We start from the raw sequence: 20,875 nt of genomic DNA, 5'->3' as shown, positions 1-20,875 counted from the left end.
GCACTGCGAGTGGCCTGGGTGGTGTTCTTTCCTCCCAGGTCATGGCCAGAAGGTGGGTGACAGAGGATTGGGGGTATGTAGGTGAGGGAGAGAGGGTGGGATCCCAGAAGGCAGTGCTGAGGAGCTAGGGAATTATGGGAGTAGCTTAGGGGCTAGATGTTCTGCCGCAATTGAAGCTCCTTGGAGGAGCTCAGGCCCACCTTGAACTCCAGGCCATCCTCCCTGCAGCCAGGGGTTCCTTCTCACCCCATTAGAGGGATATTTGGCCTGGAGGTGGTTTGAAACATTTTAACCATTTTTCTAACTCCATGCCCTTTGACAATGGCTGTCTTTCCATCAACCCACTTCATTTGCAAAACTCAAATAAGCTTAATACTGTAAGTCAGAGTTCTGGACAAAACAGAACAGGCTGGGCAGGTGGGGATGCGCCACCTCCGCCCCGGCCCCGCCCCACGCCTCCTGAGCTAATGCTGAGCTTCCCTGGTGTTGGCTTGTGGCTGCCCATCCTGCAGGCGTCCAGGGAGACACGGGCTGCTCACGCACTTTATTAGGATGCACCTGGAGCTGCAGCCCCTCAGAAATGGATGATGGGGGCCCAGCCTGTCTGGAGCACCAGGACCTATGCAGGGTCTCCAAGAGGTCAGACCTACTCCCCCATTGTCCTTGGGCGAAGGGGACCATGGCCCAGAACCCCCATCCCATGTGAACACTGCTCTGGAAGATATAAAAAAGTGTCAAAGCCCCTCCCCTGTAGGCAGGAGACCCCATAGCTGCCCATGCTGAAGCATTCCAGGAATGGGTCCTGGGGGTTCAGGGCACCAGCCTCTCCCCTGAGCCCAGCAGAGCACCAAGTCCTGCGATGTGTGGGGCAGGTTTGGATACAGCCCTGTCCCTGGTGGGTGGTGTCCTTTGGCAGAGAAGCAGGGTGGCCCGTGGTCTAAGCGCAGTAGGTGTCCGCCTTTACCACTTGGCAGTACATGGTCATGGCGAAGGTCAGGCCCAAAATCTAGGGACAGGAAGGAGATAGGCAGGGCTGCTGAAGGGAGCCACAGACCTCGGCTGCCGGGTGCAACTGGCCCTCCCTGACCTGCTGCAGCAGTGCCTCTCTGAGCCTCCTGCACAGCACCTGCTTACCAGCTGTGAGGCCCCAGAGACACATTTCTTGCAGAGTTTCAGCCATGTGGCCCCCATCAGCACTCAAGGACTGTGTTCTGCAGCTTGGGTCACATGACCCTCCCTCCCCTGCAGCTTGCTCCCTGTGCCTCAGCCTAGCTGTGTCTGCTTCTGAGTGTGTCACCCAGGCTGGGTGGGCTGCCCTGGTGGCAGGTCTGACCTCATCCTGGAGCACTCTGGTGCTGATGCCCAGGGCTCCCACCTGGACTGGGAGCTGGGGCCACAGGCATCAGGATGCATCTTGTACTGGGCAGTCCTACGACTGCCAGCCTGGGGCTGAGGAACCACGCTGCCTCCCTTGCTAGGAGACCAGTGCTGGCAGCACCGGATCTGAAACACCAAAGGTCACCTCCCCCACTGTCACCCCTGACCATGCTCTGTGAACCCACATCTGCCCATGACACCTAGAGTCTGCACCTGAAACTTGGGCCACCCCAATCCCAAGCCCTCCCAGGGCAAGGCCATTGCTGCTTTTCCCTGGGCTCAAAAGCCGCCCCCCCACCCCAGGCCCTGCCCTGCGCACCTGCACCAGTGCTGTGCACAGCCCAAAGATGCCCACAGCCAGCAGATTCTCCTGGAGCCAGGCCTTCACCGTCTCATAGCAGGGCTGTGGGAGAGTGGAGTCAGCCAGGCCTTGCCTGTCCCATCCCCAGGCCCCAGAGGGTGGACTGCACTCACCGCCTTCCACCAGGTGCCAGGCGCATGCAGCCCACAGCTGTCACTGAACTCCAGGCAGCAGGAGTCGGGCACACGGGTGGCATTGTAGACCTCAAACCAGTCCGTGTAGTTGGAGACACCACAGCAGCGGAACTGGGAAAGCAGTGTGTTGGGGCTGGCCAGAGAGGCAAGGGCAGGCAAGGGGCACCACTCCAGCCCTTGCCCTCCCCACTCCCCAGCCATGCCTCACATCAGTCTGAATGATGCTCCAGGCGTTGGTGAGGCCCACGTTGCCCTGTGTGCCATACAGATGCAGGCCCTTCTTTAGGTCTTGCTGGGCGTACCTGTCAATCTGGGAGTGCAGTGGGGTCAACAGCACTCTCTAGTGGGTGCCTTCCAGCTCCACTGCCTCCCTCAGCCAGACCCTGCCCTGCCCTTGTCCTGCTCTCACTTCCTGGAGCCCACCCCATCGTGCCCAAGGATACAGCTCCCAGCCTTATGTCCTTCTGTAAGCCCTCAAGGGCCCCAGGGCCTCATCCCCAGGCTGGCAGGGCCTTGAAGGGCCTGGGGTAGAGCACAGGCTGAGTGGAGGCATACACATCCACTTAGTACAGACAGGTTTGCTCTGCAGCTGACAGCCTGGCTACTATGCCCAGGTCTTGACCTCAAGGTCATTCTCTGGTGAAGGAGCCAGAGCCCCTGGGGAAGCAGAGACTCCAGGGCCGGCTGGGGTAGAGACAGTAGGCCCTGAGCATCCTGTAGTGCCAGAGTCAGGGAGGTCTCCACAGAGAAGCCTGTGCTGGGGGTCAGAGGGACACCGAAGCTAGGACCACAACCCTGGGTATCAGCCCCTCCTGCTAGAAATGGGTAGCCAGGCACAGTGGCCACACTTGTAATTCCAGTGACTCAAGAGGCTGAGGCAGGAGGATTGCAAGTTCAAAGCCAGCCTCAGCAGCTTGTTGAGACTGTCTCAAAGTAGAAAGGGCTGGGGGTGCAGCTCAGTGGTAAAGCACCTGTGGGGCTATTCCCCAGTACCACAACAAATAGCAGCCCCAAGTGGGAAGAAAACAACCCACAGCTGGGGACAGTGGCTACAACACCATGTGACCCAACACTCTGAGCATGCACTCGCCAGAGGCTATCCAGCAGCCTGGCCATGAGTGGGCAGTGCTGCTCTGCCACCTGAATGACCATGCCCCCCAGGGGGCCACTGTGCCTCAGGAGAGTCCCCACCAGCCTGTGTTGCTGCCTGGACTGCAGCAGCCATACCTTGTCAGTGTAGGCGAAGAAGAGCACAGCAATGGTGGCCTCCAGCAGGAATACCAGCAGCAGCAGCAGGAAGAACTGCAGAGGGTGGGAGCAGGGCCTCAGCCCCAACCTTGCCTCGGAGCCCCGGATCAGCGCCCTCCACCTCCACCCTCAGCCACTCTGGACACCTCAAGTGGGAGAAGCTAGGCTCTGGCCCTCCACTGCCTCTGGGATGTCCTCACTGGGACAGGAAATAGGTCCAAACCCACTTACTCATCTGGGACTTTATGGGGCCCATGAGTGTTCCTGCCCCCTCCCCGGGGCGGGGCACGGAGGGAGTGAGTCAAAGACCTGAGCAGGCCCTACCCAGGAAACCCCCGAGACTCAGGACTCCCCCTAGCCCTGCTGGAGGACCCAGCTGGCAGTGGTAACGCGCCTCCTCCTGGAGCTCACTTTCCCAGGCCAGGAAGCATCCCTCCGGGAACATGGTAAGACCAAGGTGAGGGTCTCTGGAGGGTCCTGAAGGCAGGTCCAGGCCCGACAGAGCTGCAGGTGTAGCAGGGCGTGCCCAAGTCCTGTTGACAGGCCACTGCACTCCACCACATTCTGAGAGCACCCCACAGCCCCTCAGGCCAGGACAGAGGTGGAGCTGGCCGAGACCTCACAGCCCCCGGACCAGGCACACTCACGGTGAGCAGCAGGCACTTGTTCTCCTTGAGGGCCCCAATGCAGCCCACAAAGCCGATGGCCATGACGAAGGTGCCCGTGACGATGAGCAGGTTGGCAGCTGACAGCGACGGAAAGGAGAATGACAGGGTGGCGAAGTTCCCCTGTGTAGCAGCCAGCCAGATACCCACACCCAGGACGCCACAGCCTCCCAGCTGGGGCCGCAGTACCGAAGAAGAGAGACAGGGTGAGGCCCACCCCAAGGGAGCTCCTACCCCGACCCTCACCAGCCCCACTGGCCTCCAGGGCCAGATAATCCCAGCACCCCCACTCCTGCTGCCTGCAAGAAGCACCCAGCTTGCCCCTTCTGCTGTCCTCCAGGTGCACCCACACCAAAGCCCAGTGCCCACCACGGGGAGGCCAGGACAGGCAGGTCCACCCCTCTGGACCACATGAGGTGGTCAGGCTTTTCAGTGGGTGGTCCTAAGGATTTCAGACACCAGGCCCTGGATCTCAGGTGTCTGTCTGTGCCCTGCTACCCCAAGAAGGGAAAACCTGACTCCTGGTGCATCTGCTCATGATGAAGTCATGGTTCATCACTGCCACCTGCACCTCATCCCCTCCCTGGATTCAAGAGCTGCTGACCCCTGAGACTGGAAGTAGGAGAGTCTCGCCTCTGCACCAACCACCTGTACCTCATCCCCTCCCTGGATTCAAGAGAGGGACTCTGAATTCCCTCATTGCCCATCATCACGAGAATCAATAAAGTAAGAGCAAGTATGGTGGTGGCCTGCAATGGTGACCAACAGGGTCTCAGGAGCACGGTTGGGAGCTAGGAACCACGGCTCAGCCCTTGTCCCCACTGAGGTCTTGGGTTCTGATGGTTTGGGATAAAAGCAGAGAATGTGTGCAAGGTGGTGTGTGGGTAGGGAGGCACCAACAGCTACAAGGCTCTGGGACTCCCACAGCCACTCCTGGGATGGAGCTACTGGAGACCCGCATACGCCCCAGGGCAGGCTCGAACCCAGATGTGCACCGCTCCAAGGAGACGCAGCATCCACCCAGGGCCACAGGCACCTCACCACCCCACAAAAGGCTCCTGAGCCCTGATGGCCAAAGAAACGGAGCCTGGGCCTTGCAGGAGACAGAACCCTGCCCCAAGAGGCCTGGGTGCAGGGAGATGCCACCCATCCCCACTTGCACACTGGACCCTCCTGATTCAGACTTCAGCCCAGGTGGCAGGGTCAAGGGCAGGGCTGGCAGCCACTGCTCCCTCAGTACTAGCTGGCCAAGACACATGATGCACTTCCTGTGTCAAGCCCAGCTGGCAGGAGCCTGAAACAAAGTCGGGGCATGAAGCTCCTGTCCAGACCCCTCACTGGTGTCTCGGGCCCCTCTGGGTCAGACCCCGGGAGACGGGACAGTCCCCTGCTGAGCACCCATGACCTTGCCTGTCCAATCTTTCCGGGATGAATGCAGCCATTTTCTCTGTCCTGTACTTCCTGCTAACACTTGCACTTGGCATTCAGCAACAGAACATCTAGATGCTGTGAACTCAGCTTGACCTGGGAGCTGCTGACCCCTGAGACTGGTCACTGTGCTTGTGGGACTCTCCCAGGCCAGGCCAGGGCAAGCGTAGGAAAAGCATGGGTCCCTCTGTTCTGGACCCAGGGAGGGGCTGTTGTGGACCTGGCAGAAGGCCTTGCCACACACCCTCAGATGGCTCCTGAGCAAACCTGGCCAGGGGCTGCCACAGAGGAGACCCTGGCAAATGGAGAAGGGTGCATGTGCCTCAGGTGGCACAAATGTCCCCTTGCTGTGGGACCAAGTTCTGCCATGGGATGGAGGAAAGCCCTCCACCCGCAGGACCAGCAGCTGGGAGTGGGGTGCCATCTGTGGTGCTGAACAAGCAAGGCAAGGGGTGGCGGCTGGATGCTGCGCAAGTGGGTACTGATGTTTCCTGGGGGTGGGGGAGGCCTGGCCAGGCACCTGCTCACCTCGTACTCCTCCTGACCATGTCCTCTGCATCATGCCCCAAACACAAAGCTTCCACGAGCCCTGACAGACAGGGTCCCTGGTGTGCCCCAGGCCATGTTCATGGCCTAAAGCAGTCCCCAGGCCTGGTGGGTCTTCCAGGACCCAGTTGGGTAACGAGGAAAACAGGCACCTGAGCTGCTGTGCGGGAACACCAGGGGGAGACACACTCGACCTTGTCCAGCACTGCCCTAGCAGGGCCAGGGAGGTTGGAGGGCAGGGCTCCCCAAGGCCCGCTGGGTCTGCGTGGAGGGGCCTGGACACCATAGGGAAGTAAGAGGCCCTAGGGTCAGGCCCACCCACAGGGCTGACCCCAGGCCTGATGCCTGACTCAGTGCAGCCTTGGCTGTGGCCAGTCACACTGGGAGGGCCGCACCTTGGGGCTGAGCACCCAGGCCAGTGATGGGCAATCCCCGAGCAGAGGGGAGGTACCAGCACAACGGGGAAATGTCATTCAAAGCCCCACTGCCTGCACCATCCACCTCTGCCTTTCAAGGGCAGCAGACAACGTGTGTCAGCAGGAAAGCAGGCTGCTGGGGCAGCCCCGGCACGGGACACACAGGGCATGGGTTGGACACCACCGTGGAGAAGGGCTGGCCCCAAGGAGGAGTGCCCATTCCAGGAGGTGGGCCAGTCCCCAGGACAGCCTGGGCAGGTCGGGACCCTACACCTCAGCCCCACCCTGAGAACTGAGCACTCCACAGACACCTTGCCCACCTACTTGGCCACTGCCCACACTGACAGGCGACACCAGCCCACACCACCAGACACTCTTCACACCACACAGCAGTACACACACATGGTCCCATGATACTACACCCTGGAGCCCACTGTCCCCTGGGGTCCACCCCTCCCACAAACAGCAGGCATGGGCACACAGGCAAGGAAAGTCACTGAACCTGTCACTTCAAAAGTATTTCTGCACATGCAGCTTTAAAAACATTTGGGCAGGAAGACTACAGCCTTGGGCTGGGGTTGTGGCTCAGTGGTAGAGCACTTGATTAGCATGTGTGAGGCCCTGGGTTCAGTTCTCAGCACCACATATAGACAAATAATAAATGTTCATCAACAACTAATAAAAAATTTAAAATTTTTGCTTAAAATTACAGCCTCGTAGTACGGGAGAAATGGGCTCATTAGCCTCAGAGACAGACACAAAAGACAGAGCTCAAGGGCTGGGAGGCTGGATTGGTCGTCTCCGGGGTCAGACTTGGGGGGCTGGGACCTCCCGCTCCAGCACTCCTTCTCCAGCCCCCAGAGACAGACTGCCTCTCACTGTGGGCGGGAGCCAGGCATCCTGGGGGACGGCAGCTGAGAGACACAAAGGAGAGGGGCTTCCTGGCGTCCATGTCCCCAGCCCAGCTTTGAGAAGAGATCGTAACAGACTTCATTGGTGATCTTGACACAAGCAGTTTCAGAGAGATCTGAAGACTGGAAGTCAAACAGGGATGGGTTGGGCAGTAGGGGTACGCAGAGAGGCTGCACACGACCGACTTCTGGGTGCTATCTGTGCAGCTGACCTGGCCCCTGAGCTCTGCTGACTACTGATACCCATGGCAGCCCCTGGCTTCGTGGAGGCTGGTAGTGCCTGGCATCCATCAAATGTGCCCTCTCCAGGTCCACTGGGGCTGGTGCCAGCCAGCCCTCCACCCACCACCCCTCCGGCCACAAAGCACAATGCAGCAGATGGACAAGCGGCTGGCCACGTCCTTGGAACAGGGTGGAAGGCTAGGTCCCTGCAGAAGCCCCTCTCCTGCCAGGTTGGCAGAAACATGACTGGTCTTGGCTGGGAGGTTGGCCACCAGGTAGAGTGAGTTTTCTTACTTAAACTTGGATGTAATTTGTCCAGTCCCAAGACCTGCCCACCCAGCAGAGCACCAGCCTAGAACCCACAGCTGGGCAGGCGACCCCCACCCTGCCACAGCAGCCCATCGGGAGCCTCCTGCTCTGCAGGGCAGGCAGGACTGTGGTTTCCCCCTGGGGTGTGCTTTCCTGTCATCCCGCTCCTGGCTGACACAGGCAGTAAATGGAGGGTTCCCTCAGTGTCCTGGCTCTGCCCTTGCTGTCCTCTCCTCCATCAGACTCAGGACACCCTCCTCAAGGGCCAGCAACAGAGCCACTGTCAAACATCATCTCAGTTCACCAAGGGCTAGGCAAGGCCTCTGCCTGGTGACTGGCAGGACCTTCCTTTAGATTCCAAGGCGACCACGGGGAGCGGCCCAGGCCCCCTCCCAGGGGAGATGGCAGGCACAGCCTATACCCTGCACCTCCTCCAACCTGGGGCCTCTGCCCACCTGGGCTCAGCACAGGCAATGGACAGATGAGGGTCCTCCCACATCTCTGTTCTGGGGTCCTGATCCTACCTGAGGCACAGCGCCCGGGGGGTGCCGAGGAAGAAACTGATGCACCCAGCAAGGCAGGACTTGCTGAGGTCCTGGCGTCTGGGTAGTGGAGCCAGGCTGGCAGGTCGGGCTCCGACCCCTACTCTGGCCACCTAGATAGTCCCTGACCACAGCAGGCAGGGAGCAGCTGGGGGCTTCTGCTGAGAAAGGCTGGGAAGGGCATCAGGAGGGAGGCCTCCTGAGCAGAGTGGGGAGGGGCCACTGTCTGGGAGACAGCTGTGGGGCTGAGGTCCAGGCCAGCCCCCGGCCACGTACAGCTAGGGAGGCATCCCCATCCTGCTGGCAGGCTCGGCCCCACTCAGACTGGCCCCTGGGCTGGAGCCACCGCCTGTGGGCAGCGCCCCAAGTTAGGGCAGGGGTGGGGAGGGGCAGGAAGAGCTTGCTGTGCTGCCGCTCCACCCCTGGGGACCTGGAAGAGCTTGGCTGGCAGAGACCCAGCTGATGACACAGCTTCAGGCCTGAACACAGGGGTCCCCGGGGCCACACCATCCCCACCCCTTCACCACTGGCACCACAGCCCACCCCACCTCGTTCATGGGCCCTGCACTCATTCTCCCACAGGATGGCCTGCCGGGGGACACCCCGGGTCAGGGACCCCGAGTCTGACCTGCCATTCCACTGGGCACATCTCTAAGGAAGGCTGGGCAAAGCCACTGCTACCCACAGAGCCAGTCGGCTGGGGGAGGCAGCTGCCAGGGGCGTCCCAGCAGGGGCCACGGGGTGGGTGCCCTCTGAACTCTGGTTGCAGGGTTAGCTCCAGCTGGGAGGTCAAGGAAGCCACGCAGCAGGGGAAGTCCTGTCAGCTGATCTCCCAATGTGAGTGGGAAATGGAGTGGGGGCCAAGTCCCTCCTAGAGGGCAACAAGGGGCACAGGGCCCCAGGTCAGGAATGAACCAGCCCCACCTCTCCCACCCACAGCCCATCACCGTTCAGAAGGGGTTCAGGGAAAAGACAGGTGGACCTCACACCTGCCAGGACCAAGGCAGGAAGCTCCCCTAAGCCCAGCACAGGGTCTCCTGCCCAGTCCTGCCTGTTCACAGCCCTGCGTACTCCCCTGTGGTGGCCTCCAGCCCAGGACCCAGCCCCTGCTCTGGTCCCAGGCCTCAGACCTACTGGGCACCACTTGGGGAGAGGGTGGCAGGCAGGTGTGTGAGACTAGCCGCAAGGGACTTAGGTCTGAGGCTGGGGAGCATAATTGGATAATAAAAGGGAATCAGATTTTCCAGCCTAGGAGGTCCCCAGGGACTGCTGATTTCTTCTTTCCCAGGTGGAGGACATCATTTAGGGAACAGCAGAATGTGCCCGCTCTGCAGCTGTAGGGTGCTTATGGGGTGCAAGGTCCCACAGGGGGGCCCAGACTGTTCTCTGAGATCCCCTTTGAGGCTCCCTTCATCTCTTCCCTGCAGACGGGTGTCCAGGTCAGGGAAGAGAGGGTAAGCAGGTCCCCATCTCCTGCCAGGTCCTGCCACTAGGCTGCCTGTCTCTTCACACCACCACCCACTCCCCTTCCCACTGCTGGGGACTTGCTGACCCTGCACTGACCACATTGGTGCCCACTGAAGCTGCCCAATCTTACCAGGAAGACATTTCCCCACACACCCACCCTGCTGCCCACTTCCTGGCCTGCAGGGCACTGCTCAGCCTGAGGCCTGGGTCTTGCCCCTCCCAGAACCCTCTTGCAGAGGACAAACCCTTGAGGTGACCCCTTCTGGAGTTACTCCCCACAGGCAGCCCAGGATGGCTGCCCTTCTCTGTGACCCCCAGCCCCTGCCCCAAGCCAGGGCCAGGCCAGAAGGTGGACCCAGGTTACGGCTTGTGACAGAACTGAACCACATGCATATGGCAGCACCTCGGAAGTCTGAGCTCAGCTGCGTCTCCTCACTCCTGACTCAGTGGTAAAAGGAGAGTCCGCACAGGAACTAAGGACAGAGCCTGGAATGACCTTGGGTGTCATTTCTCCACCCATCCTTCCCAGCCCAGCCAGGGAAGCCCCAGGCCCAGCCCAGGTAATGGGAGGCCCCGCCCCCAGCTCCTCTGGGGGGGGGGGGTCTAGCCAAGCTTGCTCCAGAGCAGCCAGGTGTGGAACCTGCCGGTCGGTCCTCCCTGGTGCTCTAGGCTGGAGGGGGTCACCCTCTGCTCCACCAGCAGGCAAGTCCCAACCCCTGCTGCCGCTCTTGCTGGTCAGCAATCCCCGCTGCACCTCTACAAGTTAGGGAGGCCGGGAGCCAGCGCCTCCCCAGCTTGCCCAGGAGTCCCTTAAGGTCCTGCCGCTCACTCAGGCCGTGCACACTATTTCTGGGGCCCTCTGGGTGACTGGGGTCCACCTAGGCTTGGCAAAGTTTCCTCAGGGCAGTCCTGGGGAAGGAGTCCCAGGGTTGGCGCTACAGTAGAAGGGGGCGAGGCAAGGATGCAGGCTGTGGAGGCCCAGAGGCAGAGGGTAGGTGCCGGCGCAGTGCTGGCCCTGACCAGGACTGGAACCCCCACCCCAGCAGAGGCTCAGGGTCGGGATGGCCCAGCCCCATCCGGTGTGCACGTGCGCAACACATCCTGTCTCAGCAGGAGGGGCAGGCGGGCAGCCCAGGAAAGCAGAGGTCCGGCGACACCCCGCGGCTGGTCAGCCAGACAGCAGCCCCTGGCCCTCCCCAGGTCCTGGCCCCCCCCAGGTCCTGGCCCCCAGCCCTCCTCGAGCAGCGACGCTGCCCGCGCACTCACCCAGAAGAGCAGGTTGAAGGCGAACATGAGGTACTTGACACCCTGGAGGCAGCCGCGCGCCATGCTGCAGCGCTTCAGCTCTAGGAGGAAGATGAAGGACAGGTCCAGGTAGAAGACCACGTACTTGTTGCCCTTGGGCGACGTGTAGCGGGCCTGAGCCGCCTTGGGGCCGGGGTTCGCGTGGAGGCCGAAGAAGGGGCTGCCGCCCGCGTCCTCAGCGTCCCCGGTGCCCGCGCGCCCATACAGACTGCTGCAGCGCCGGAAGGGGCCGCCGCGCGTGAAGCCCGGCTCCTTGCCCTCCGGCGACGGGCTGCGCCGGTACGTGGACTCGTCCGTGCTCGAGCGGCGCATTGCGCCGGGGTGGCCGGGGCCACGGCCGCCAGGAGCACCGGCTCTGGCCGCAGTCAGCGCCTTGCGCTCGCGGTCCCGGGCCGCCCCATCCCGCCCTGGCCCGGCCCCGCGGTGGCAGCAGGCGGTGGCAGCGGGCGCAGCTCCGCGCTGCCCGACACCTGCCTGCCGCCGCGCCCCGCGCCGCCCGCCAATCCGGCGCCGCACCGCCCCGCCCTGCCGGCCAATCGCCTGGCCCGGGGCGCGCCCCCTCTCTTGCGGGGTAAGGAAGAGGCCCACCGAGGCCAGAGGAGCCTTTGAGGGGGCAGATACTAAGCCCCGCAGCTCATCCCCCAGCCCACGCCCCTGGCCCACCTCACCCCACACTGGCCTGCCACCCAACGGTGGCAGAGCAACCTCGACCCGTGCTAAGGATGGGCAAAGCTCTGTGCAAATTTAGGGGTGACCCCGTTGCTGTTGGTGGCAACGTGGCTCCAGCTTTAGGCACCTTGGGGAGCCCTGGATGCCCCAGAGGGATTGCCTGAGAGGTTTACTCACTTTAAAGGAGGGACCAGGACAGAGGAGCACAGGAGTGACCCAAAAGAAACCAGCAATTCTCCACAGACCCAGGGTGCTCAGGCTGGGTTCCTTCCCCAGTCCTATCTCCTAGACTTGGGGAGCAGGGCCTGCTTCACAAGCAACCAAACAGTGAATGTTGGTCTTGAGAATCTACTGATACCATCTGAAATTCTCTGTAATTTCTGAACCAGATGTCTTGAATTTCAGCCTGTAGCCAGAGGCCCCACCCCTCCCAGGCACCAGCAAACAGAGGAATAGGCATGGATGACCATGCGCTGGTGAGCACAAGTTCCAACAGCCCGCCACATGCCCACAAAGGTGGAGGACAGATGTGGGCCCATGCACCACCCCATGTCTCTGCAGCTCCAGCCAGCTTGGGCAGAGGCAGGGGGACCACAGCAGCCACAAATGTGCTCTGCACCCTGGCTTTCCCTGTCACCATGATGGTCATAATAGTGGTGCCCACTCCATGGACAGTCCCGGAAACTTCAGTCCAAAGAGGGAGGCCTGGCTCAAGCTCCCAGACAGTCCCCAGCAGAGTGGAGGCTAGGAGAAGAAATGAGGAAGGGCCAACAGAGGGAAAGGAGGGGTGCCCACTGGCAGGGCTGACCAGATCTAAAAGCCTTTAAAAAGAAAGAGATGGGGTTGGGGCTATAGCTCAGTGGCAAAGCACTTGCCTTGTACATGGGAGGCACTGGGTTCAATCCTCAGCACCACATAAAAAAAATATACAAATAAAATAAAGGCATGCTGTCCATTTACAACTATCAAAAAAGTTTAAAAGTGGGACGTGGCCTCTGGGAACCGTGGGTACCCAGTGAGGTCCACCCCTCTGGACCAGCCTTCTGCTGCCCCCTGAGGGTTCTGTGAGGATCTGCAGCCCCAGCCTTGGCACAGGAAGCCCAGTGTACAGGGAGCCTATCAGGAGGTCTCCGCCTACCACATGGCCAGCCTGGGGCTTCCCACTACCTCCCTCATCCCCTAAGGATTCTCTGGTGTTCTGGGCCCACATACCAGGAGCCCAGCTGAGAAGCAGGAAGCAGAGTCCTCCCTCAAGGCCCTGCAGAGACCACTGCCCACAGCTCTGCCCAGGGAGCAGGTAGCAAACAATGACCCCTCAAGACCCCTGGCGATCCCCTTACCCCCTGCCCAAGAGCCAGCCTTGCACACCCGAGGGTGGACACACAGGGCTTGGGGAAAGTGAATGCACTTGTGGACACAAGAAGGGCAGAAGCCACAGGGTTCCAGGGAAGGCTGAGGGCTGACCAGAGATGCTGACCTCTAGAACCAAAATCACCACCCACATTACATTATACACACTGACACTCCCCCAGCTCCAGAGTCAACTGCTAGGCTCCCTGTTAGGTGGCCCTGCAGCCTGGGGACACACAGACTCAACCACAGGACCACCAGATCCCCAGCAGTGCCCACGCAGTCAGCTTCCCCCTCCTTGAAGACCAAGAACAGGAACGGCCAGCTAAGTGGAGAGCCCAGGGCAGTCTCCCCACAGCCTGACTCCCAGAGCAGGGTACCCAGAGCCCGGCAATCCTGAGCCCCAGCTTCCCAGCACCCCGAGTGGCAGAAACGGGAAGGGCAACGGTTATGGGCAGGGTGCCCCAAGAGGTGCCAGAGGGTCTGGGGAAAAGGGAGGAAAAAAAGGGACCTGGTCCGAGCTCCGGTACTGAGCCCAGCATTCAGGATGCCAGCCCAGTGTGCCCGCACCTGCACTGCTCTCCCTTCTCCCAGACCCTGCACACAACACCCACATTAGCAGATGAGGCCCATCTGACAGGAAACCCGACACCCAACCCAGGGCCCCAAGGCAGTCCAGCAAGGACTGGGCTCACTTCTGCTGCCAAGTTGGATTCAGACAGTGGCATGTCACCTGTCCACAGCAGGGCCCAGGGTAGGGACACCATGCCTCCCTGGCCCAGTGCCCAGCCCCTCACCACCAGGGTCCCATCCTCCACAGAGCCTGAAAGCCAGCAGGCCAGGCCTCTGGGCCTGGTGTGGAAGACCAAGAGGCAGGCCTCGCGCTGCCCACCATGCACTGCCCAGCCATGACCTACCTTGGCTCACCACGGGAAAGAGACCAGTGGACTGGTGAACGGTCAGCACAGCCGGGCAGGGTGGAGCTCTGCAGGAGAAGGGCAGGATGCAGGCCACACTACAAGTGGTTTCCCCTGCAGGTGCCCAAGGCCATGAGGGAGGTGTTCCAGCGGAGGCAGAGAGGGGTGCACAGCCAGACTCCAGGGTCAGGCCTCTGACCAGTGGCCCAAACCAGGGCAGCTTTCCAACAGGGACTGTTCTTCAAGTTCGCCCACCCCATCCTCCCAGACGCTCAAGCAGGATCACAGACTGGCCCACAAATAACGCCCGGGCAGGAACACACGTGCTCAGAGACATGCAGAGGCACACGGCCAGGACATGCATGTGGGGACATGCAGTGGGGTCCACCCCACGGCCAGTGCCCAGAGAGCTGCCTGCATCATCTACTGCCCACCAGGTGTACCCATTCCCCACCCCTCTTCGCTCTCAGCAGACTGATACCCACACTCAGGAAGGGGCCTGCTCAGCCAGCCATGTCCCATGAAGCTCATCCATCTGCCATCAGGGTCCCCAGACAGAATGCCCTTGGCTACGTGGGAGGAGGTATGGGTGGGAAACTCTGGGGGGTGAGCCACAGAAGACCACGGTACCTACCTGTCCAGAACACATCCTACTCAAAGAGGACCTCCCCAAACTCCAAAGACAGGCTGCCCACAGCAGCCCAGGGCAGGCGGCAGGCAGCAGGCAGCAGAGCAATGTCTCTGAGACCCTCGGTGGGAGGGTAGTACAGGCCGGGCTCGGGAGCTCAGGGCCCGGGGCTCCACACACAGCCCAGCTGGCCCAGGGAGACAGCAAAGCAGGAGGCAGGGAGGGCACTGCAGACACCCGGCCAGGCAGGGCGACACCCCAATAACTCAAGCAGGGACCAGAAGCTGCACACAGCCCAAGTAGGACCATCTCCCTCCCAGCCTAATCTGAGCTCCTGGAGACTGGACACACTCCTCATACTTCCCCACCCACTTCAGGGAGGGACAGAGAACAGGGATGGGGTGGGAAGTCTCTCAGTGGTCATCAAAAGGACCCCAGTCTCTCCTCCTGGAACACCTGAGCTCAGCACCTTCCCCTGCTTCCTCCCCTTCACCCCGAGGTGTCTCTCTATTGGAGGTCACATGGGAATGGGGGTAGAGGAGACACAATGAAACCTTTGGGGTGCCCATGTATGAACAAAGCTAAGCCAACCCAGGCCAGGTGCCCCCATGCCAGGCACTCCTACAGAACAGTCGCTAGCATATCCTTCTTGGGCACCTGGGATGGATGACAGTGATGTTCCAAATGCTCCCAGCTAGGTATGTGTCCAAAGGGTCATGGGGTTAAGCCAACTAGTCACCACCACTACTGCACACCCCCACTTGCCAGGACTCCCATAACTGTGAGGAGGCACTTGGATAGCAGACACTGGAACCTTCAGCACACAGCTAGCAACCGGATGAGCAGGGTGTGTGCAATGCCAGCAAGGTAGGACCCGTGCAGCATACTCCCCACCGAGCACACCCACAATACCCATCTGTCCCAGATGGGCTGGGCCAGAAGGCACAGATGCGGGGGGTGAGGCTGGGGTTCCCAGGAGAGAGTCACCATGGCCATTCTTGGATGACAGCTTCTGGTCCCATCAGAGCTTTACAGATGGGGAAACTGGCCAGAGGCACAGCCAGTTCAATTCCAGCCCAGGGCTCTGCTCCCTAGCCTCCACCACCCTCCCACCTGTAGCTGGCCTGTTTCCTGGGCGATGCCCAGGGTGGGGAGGGGCTCAGCAGCCAGAACTTCAATCACAGTTTTCCCTTGTTCCCTGCTCAGAAGTGACCCCTCCTCTGGCAGGAACCATGCCAAGCAGGATGCAAACCACACATCCTGGTGCCTGGACCCCACACAGAAGCATAACCACCTCCTGCTCCTGGCACCACTGTGCACCCTTCTGGAAGCCTGGGTCCCACCTACTGCTCACCGGGAGAGAGGGATTTTTTGAGCTGGCCCAGGTCCCAGCCTACTTCTGCCCCCAAATGCACACGGAGGGACACATCAACCAGACTGGAGGCACGGAGCAGGGCTGACTTCTGAACTCTCCAAGGTCCTCAGGTCTAGCCTGATTCAGAGCTGAGGACAGGCCTGAGACACAGAGCCAGGGAGGGGCAAGTGCCCAGGGACAGGCATACGGGCTGAAAGGGGGCGGCCTCAGGATTCTCTGGTCCAGGTCCTCTCCTAGAAAGTCAGAGCTGGAGGGAGGAGGTAGAGGGTAGGAGAGAGGAGGATGCCACTGCCCCAAAAAGCAGTACCCCCCAACCAGGGCCCCAAGCATGCATGCACTTGGAATTCAGGGAATGTCAAGTTGGCTCAGGCCTCTCTCCCAAGTCTCTCCCAGAGTAAACAACTTTTCCAGGCAAGAGCAGGGGTGGGACAGGCCATCCCTCCTCCAGGAAGCCTTTGGTCCACACATATCCCCAGGGTCCCCCTACCGACATTCTGGACCCTATTCCCTGCCTCCCTCACCTCCAGTAAATAGCAGCTTCTGCAGCTGAGCATGGGCCAGACCCCAGGCCGCTGTGACTCAGGGCCGCTGTGCTGCCCTTATGGCCAGGGCAGGATGTTCTGTCCACTCAGCCTGGAAAGAGGGGGCAGGAAAGGGAAGTAAGTAGCCAGAGCTCGTGGCTCTGCACGTGGCCCTGTGGGGGATGGCGAAATCGGCTGCGGAGGTTGTCCAGCGTAAGGGCGTTGGTATAAAACCTAACAGGCAGCGGCTGTGTTCCACTCCCGACCCAGGAGACCCTCCATAGCCCTCCCCTATAACGAAGGCCAGAGGCCAACATTTGCCCCAGAGGGCAGTTGGCAGATGCCTGGGACTCCACAGAGCTTCTCTCCAAACTCCGCGGGCAAAAAAATCTGCCTCCAAATCCTCACCCCCAGATCCCAAAGCGCACCTCCTCCATCAAACCTCCCTGCCCCCTCTACCCGGTCCCTCCCACCTCCCAGGCAGTCCCATCACAGCAAGAAGGTGCTGAGTCCAAGCTCGCCCCACCCCATCAATGTCCTCGAAGTCCTCAGTGGCCCGCAGGTCCTGCAGCCACAACCCCGGGGTCTGTGGAGGCTCAGCTCAGAGCGCGCCCGCTCCACGACGCCCTCCCTGACCACTTCCCCGGCACTCTGCTCGCGGGCGTCCAGCGTTCACCAAGCCCGCCGTCCCGCTCCCCTCCCGGGCAGGGAAGGGTGTGCGGCGAGGAACTGCCTGCCGCCGTCCGACCCAGTCGCCGGGCGGCCGGCGGTCCTGCGACGGCACGGGTTGGGGACGTGCAAACTCCGCCGCAGGCGCCTCGGGACGCTGCGGCAGGACCCAAGTGGGGACGCTGCGTGGCGGGGCCGCGGGAAGACCGGCGGGGCCGCGCGCCGTCGGGCCACCCCTGTCCGGGCCGACCACTGGTCGTGACCCACGCGTGGGGCTGGACTCGCACTCCCGGGTGAGCTCGAGCACGCGGGACCCGGCCTGCAGCCAGCGCCGTACCTGAGCGCGTGGTCTCCGGCTCGACGCCGCTCCCGCCGAGCAGCTGTCAGTCATGCGGGCACGAGAAACGCGAACCGCCGCCGCCGCAGCCTTTACGGCCGCACTGGGACGCCGTAGCGCCGGAATGTACCACTGTGGCGTGCGGGGACGCCACGTGCTACTGCTTCGGACGCGCGGGCCCCAGAAGCCGCTGGCGCGCGGGGATAACTTGTCGCAGCTGGGACGGGGACGGTGGCGGAGAGCGCCAGGGCCGTGGGGGCGGGCGAAGGCTCGGGGCGGGGCGGGGCCCCGTGCAGTGGACGCGCCCGGGGCGGGACCTGCAGGACCGCCGCGCCGCCCGCCCGCCAGCCGCCGCCATGATCATCCCCGTGCGCTGCTTCACCTGCGGCAAGATCGTGGGCAACAAGTGGGAGGCCTACCTGGGACTGCTGCAGGCCGAGTACACCGAGGGGTGAGGCGCGGGGCGCCCGGGGGGCGGCGACCGGGGGAGAGCGGGGCGGTGTGGCCGGAGAGAGGGGGGCGGTGGGGCCGGCGACACGGAGAGGGGGGGACAGTGGGGCCGGCGACACGGAGAGGGGGGGGCGGTGTGGCCGGAGAGAGGGGGGCGGTGGGGCCGGCGACACGGAGAGGGGGGGGCGGCGACCCCGGAGAGAGGGGAGCGGGGGGCGGCGACCGGGGGAGAGCGGGGCGGTGTGGCCGGAGACCCGGAGAGAGGGGGGCGGTGGGGCCGGCGACACGGAGAGGGGGGGCGGGGGGGCCGGAGACCCGGAGATGGGGGGCGGGGGGCCAAGACCCCGAGGAGAGCGGGGCGGGGGGCGGCGACCGGGGGAGAGCGGGGCGGTGTGGCCGGAGAGAGCGGGGCGGGGGGGCCGGCGACACGGAGAGGGGGGGCGGGGGGCCAAGACCCCGAGGAGAGGGGGGCGGGGGGCAGCGACCGGGGGAGAGCGGGGCGCCGGCGACACGGAGAGAGGGGGGCGGGAGGTGACGACCCCGGAGAGAGGGAGGCGTGGGGCGGCGACCCGGGGAGGGGGGGCGGTGTGGCCGGAGACCGGGAGAAAGGGGAGAGGGAGGCGGGGTCAGCGACCCGGGGTCACCCGCTCCCCCAGGGAGGGAGGGTGGCGACCCGGGGAGAAGGGCCTGAGGGGGAGAACAGGCGCGAGGGGCGGGGCGGTGTGACCGAAGCTCCTGTCAGGATTTCAAGGTCCTGGCTCTTTCAGAACAGCTGTCCCTCTCCTCTTTGGAGAGTGTTGCCCTCTGCAGGGTGAGCAGTGGGTGTCTTGGGGACTTTTAGGTATCTCCCTGTAGGTCACAAGCACCTTTTCATCTGCAGCAAAGATCTCCCTACTTCCTTTCTCTGTTAAGCCCACTTCTTGTCCTGTAAACCTTGCTGATCCATTAAGATGCAAAACAGATTTTTTTTCCTGAGTACTTAACTGCCATCCCTGACTTTTGAGGCAGAGTCTGACCACCTGCCACCTTGTGGTCTCCTGTAAAGCTCTGGGGCTCACTGTGCCTGCATGTCATACAAGAGTCAGTGTGCAGGCTGAGAAGCTTGCTAGAGTGACCAGCATGGAAGTATCGGGGAGGCCTACCCCTTCCCAAGCTGCCATCTCTGTGCATTGAAGCCAGTGGTGTGGGAAGTTTTCCAAAGCCTGAGAATGACTAAGTCCTGGGGAAACTGAGACTTGTAATTGGGCTGTGAAATGGGAGAGGGAGGTTCCTGAGGAGGTAATTTCTCTCTTACTTGGAGAGCAGGGCTGGGGAGAGATTCCACAGTTTATTTCCTGTCTGCTGAGGCCTGCCAGGATTCCACAGGGCCACTGATCTCTGTCTTGCACAGAACCTGCCCTGTGGGGCCTGAGCTAGATGAGGAGTTGGCACCTTGGTTAGGGCCTTGGTCCACAAAGCTCCCCTCCAGCTGTTCAGAAGCCCCAGGAGCTGCCTCAGTCCTGGGTACCAGCTTTAGAAACAGGCAGAAGGCAGGTAAAGATGGAGTGGGTGTGACCTCTGAGTAGGTGGGAGAAGAGGCTCACTGGGATCCTGCTGCAAGGTCTCAGCTCCAGTCCAGGTGGAGCTGTCCACCTTGTTTAGCAGGAGGGTAAAATGAGCAGGCACCAGTGCCCAGAGAGGTTGGCTGTGGCTCCAGACCTGTGGGGACCACAGTCTCACCTCCCCTCCCCTTGGCACAGGGACGCCCTGGATGCCCTGGGCCTGAAGCGCTACTGTTGCCGCCGAATGCTGCTGGCACACGTGGACCTGATTGAGAAGTTGCTCAACTACGCACCACTGGAGAAGTAGCCACTGGAGCTTCATTCCTGCTCTACTGATATGGACAGTGTCACTCCAAGTTCATCAAGCTGAGGTGTCTGTGGGTGGCAACAATGCGTGGCCTCAGCCACATGCCCCCCATGCTGGAAGGAAAGTTCAGTAAAGGTCTTAAGAATTACCCAGGTGTCCTGCTGATTGGCCTGGCTTGGGGAGGTCCCTTTGTCATGTCTCCTGCCTGTGTGAAGACTCAGCCCACCCTCTTACACTGCAGCAGAGCCCTTGGCTGGCTGGGCCCTGGCCCCTTTGACCACTAGGCAAGTCAGACCCACAAGTCTTCCAATAGTCACCCACCTGGTGCCTCTCCTCCTTCCTGTTCCAGGTGGGTGGGGGTGGATTCCTTCCTTGATGCCCAGGAGGAGGGAGAGCTTCCCATAGCCTGGCACCCAAGAGAGCTCGGGGGACCTGGTGTTCCACCCTGACATTCCAGGCACAGAGACCCTATCACCTTCTCCCAGAATCTAAAGAACCAGGTTTTCTGGCCTGTGGGAGGGGGTGTTTTATTGTCAACCAACCTAGACAGTGTCTGCTACAGTCATGGCTGCCTGGCCCTGTGCTCCAGAATTTCTCAGGCTCCACCAAAAGCCAGGGGAGGGACAGCACCCAACGTCCACAGCTGGGGTGGGGGGCACTGAGGAGTTTCCCAGCACCCAGGTGTTGGCACTTGGTGCTCCAGGGGCTTCTGGTCATCATTCCAGGCTGAGCTAAGACAGGTAGATGCCTCAGCCAGTCTGGGCTAAGGGTATGAGATTGCAGAGGTATGGGAAGCAGCTCTTTAAGCCTCTCCTTCTGGGCCAGTCATTAGCTGCCCAGACATCTGACATGAGGGCCTCTGGGGACCTTAGGGACAGGAGCTAGGGTGGGCCCCAATAGTGGAGAGCATCCCCCTACATTCTGCCAGACCTGGGCCTCTCCTGCCCTCTGATCCCAGTAGGCCTGACTTGACCTTAGCCTCTACCTCCAAGCTCCCCCAAGTGGCCAGAAGGCAAGACTCAGGCCACACAGGTCTGCTTCTGTTTCCTCCTGAAGGGGTTCTTACCATTGGGCTTCCCTTCCAGTGTGTTCCAGGAACACACTGGCCACCTTGGACCCTGGGAATGAGGCTCTTGGCTCCTGCCCTCTGGACACAGCAGGTAGGTGTCTCCACTCTCTG

The 20,875-nt window shown here is 61.7% G+C and overlaps 2 protein-coding genes across 8 annotated transcripts; one reads left to right on the top strand and one right to left on the bottom strand.

Annotated features, from left to right (window-relative positions):
* Positions 1-101: 101 nt before the first annotated feature.
* On the bottom strand, positions 102-17,665 carry Tspan4 (tetraspanin 4). Of its 7 annotated transcripts, XM_026379325.2 has the most exons (11): positions 17,398-17,665; positions 16,392-16,503; positions 15,850-16,117; positions 13,868-13,935; positions 10,893-10,972; positions 3,768-3,959; positions 3,100-3,174; positions 2,081-2,182; positions 1,852-1,983; positions 1,697-1,780; positions 155-1,006 (listed from the first exon to the last, which is right to left on the bottom strand). In XM_026379325.2, exons 5-11 carry the CDS (start codon positions 10,953-10,955, stop codon positions 938-940), a joined length of 717 nt encoding a protein of 238 aa, XP_026235110.2. In that variant the 5' UTR covers positions 10,956-10,972; positions 13,868-13,935; positions 15,850-16,117; positions 16,392-16,503; positions 17,398-17,665; the 3' UTR covers positions 155-937. The 7 variants fall into 7 exon arrangements, with proteins under 7 accessions (XP_026235109.2, XP_026235111.2, XP_026235114.2 ...); XM_026379326.2 differs by lacking the exons at positions 13,868-13,935; positions 15,850-16,117 and having other exon boundaries at positions 154-1,006; XM_026379328.2 differs by lacking the exons at positions 15,850-16,117; positions 16,392-16,503.
* An 11-nt stretch (positions 17,666-17,676) lies between these two features.
* On the top strand, positions 17,677-19,843 carry Polr2l (RNA polymerase II, I and III subunit L). Its single transcript, XM_026379331.2, has 2 exons — positions 17,677-17,848; positions 19,587-19,843. The coding sequence occupies exons 1-2, from the start codon at positions 17,754-17,756 to the stop codon at positions 19,693-19,695; spliced, it is 204 nt and encodes a 67-aa protein (XP_026235116.1). The 5' UTR covers positions 17,677-17,753; the 3' UTR covers positions 19,696-19,843.
* The last annotated feature ends 1,032 nt before the right edge of the window (positions 19,844-20,875 follow it).

This window comes from Urocitellus parryii, chromosome 4 (assembly GCF_045843805.1).
Source record: "Urocitellus parryii isolate mUroPar1 chromosome 4, mUroPar1.hap1, whole genome shotgun sequence".
NCBI lineage: Eukaryota > Metazoa > Chordata > Mammalia > Rodentia > Sciuridae > Urocitellus > Urocitellus parryii.
The sequence above is the reverse complement of the archived record's forward strand: the minus strand, read 5'-3'. Positions and strand labels throughout refer to the sequence as shown.

Excerpts from the sequence above, each read along its gene's own strand:
- Tspan4 (XM_026379324.2), bottom strand. The coding sequence starts at position 11,243 with ATGCGCCGCTCGAGCACGGACGAGTCCACGTACCGGCGCAGCCCGTCG. Across the intron at positions 3,960-10,892 it reads CCTTCAACCTGCTCTTCTGG|CTGGGAGGCTGTGGCGTCCT; the intron begins GTGAGTGCGCGG and ends CTGCGGCCCCAG. Across the intron at positions 2,183-3,099 it reads TCTTCGCCTACACTGACAAG|ATTGACAGGTACGCCCAGCA; the intron begins GTATGGCTGCTG and ends CTGCACTCCCAG.
- Polr2l (XM_026379331.2), top strand. The coding sequence starts at position 17,754 with ATGATCATCCCCGTGCGCTGCTTCACCTGCGGCAAGATCGTGGGCAAC. Across the intron at positions 17,849-19,586 it reads CAGGCCGAGTACACCGAGGG|GGACGCCCTGGATGCCCTGG; the intron begins GTGAGGCGCGGG and ends CCCTTGGCACAG.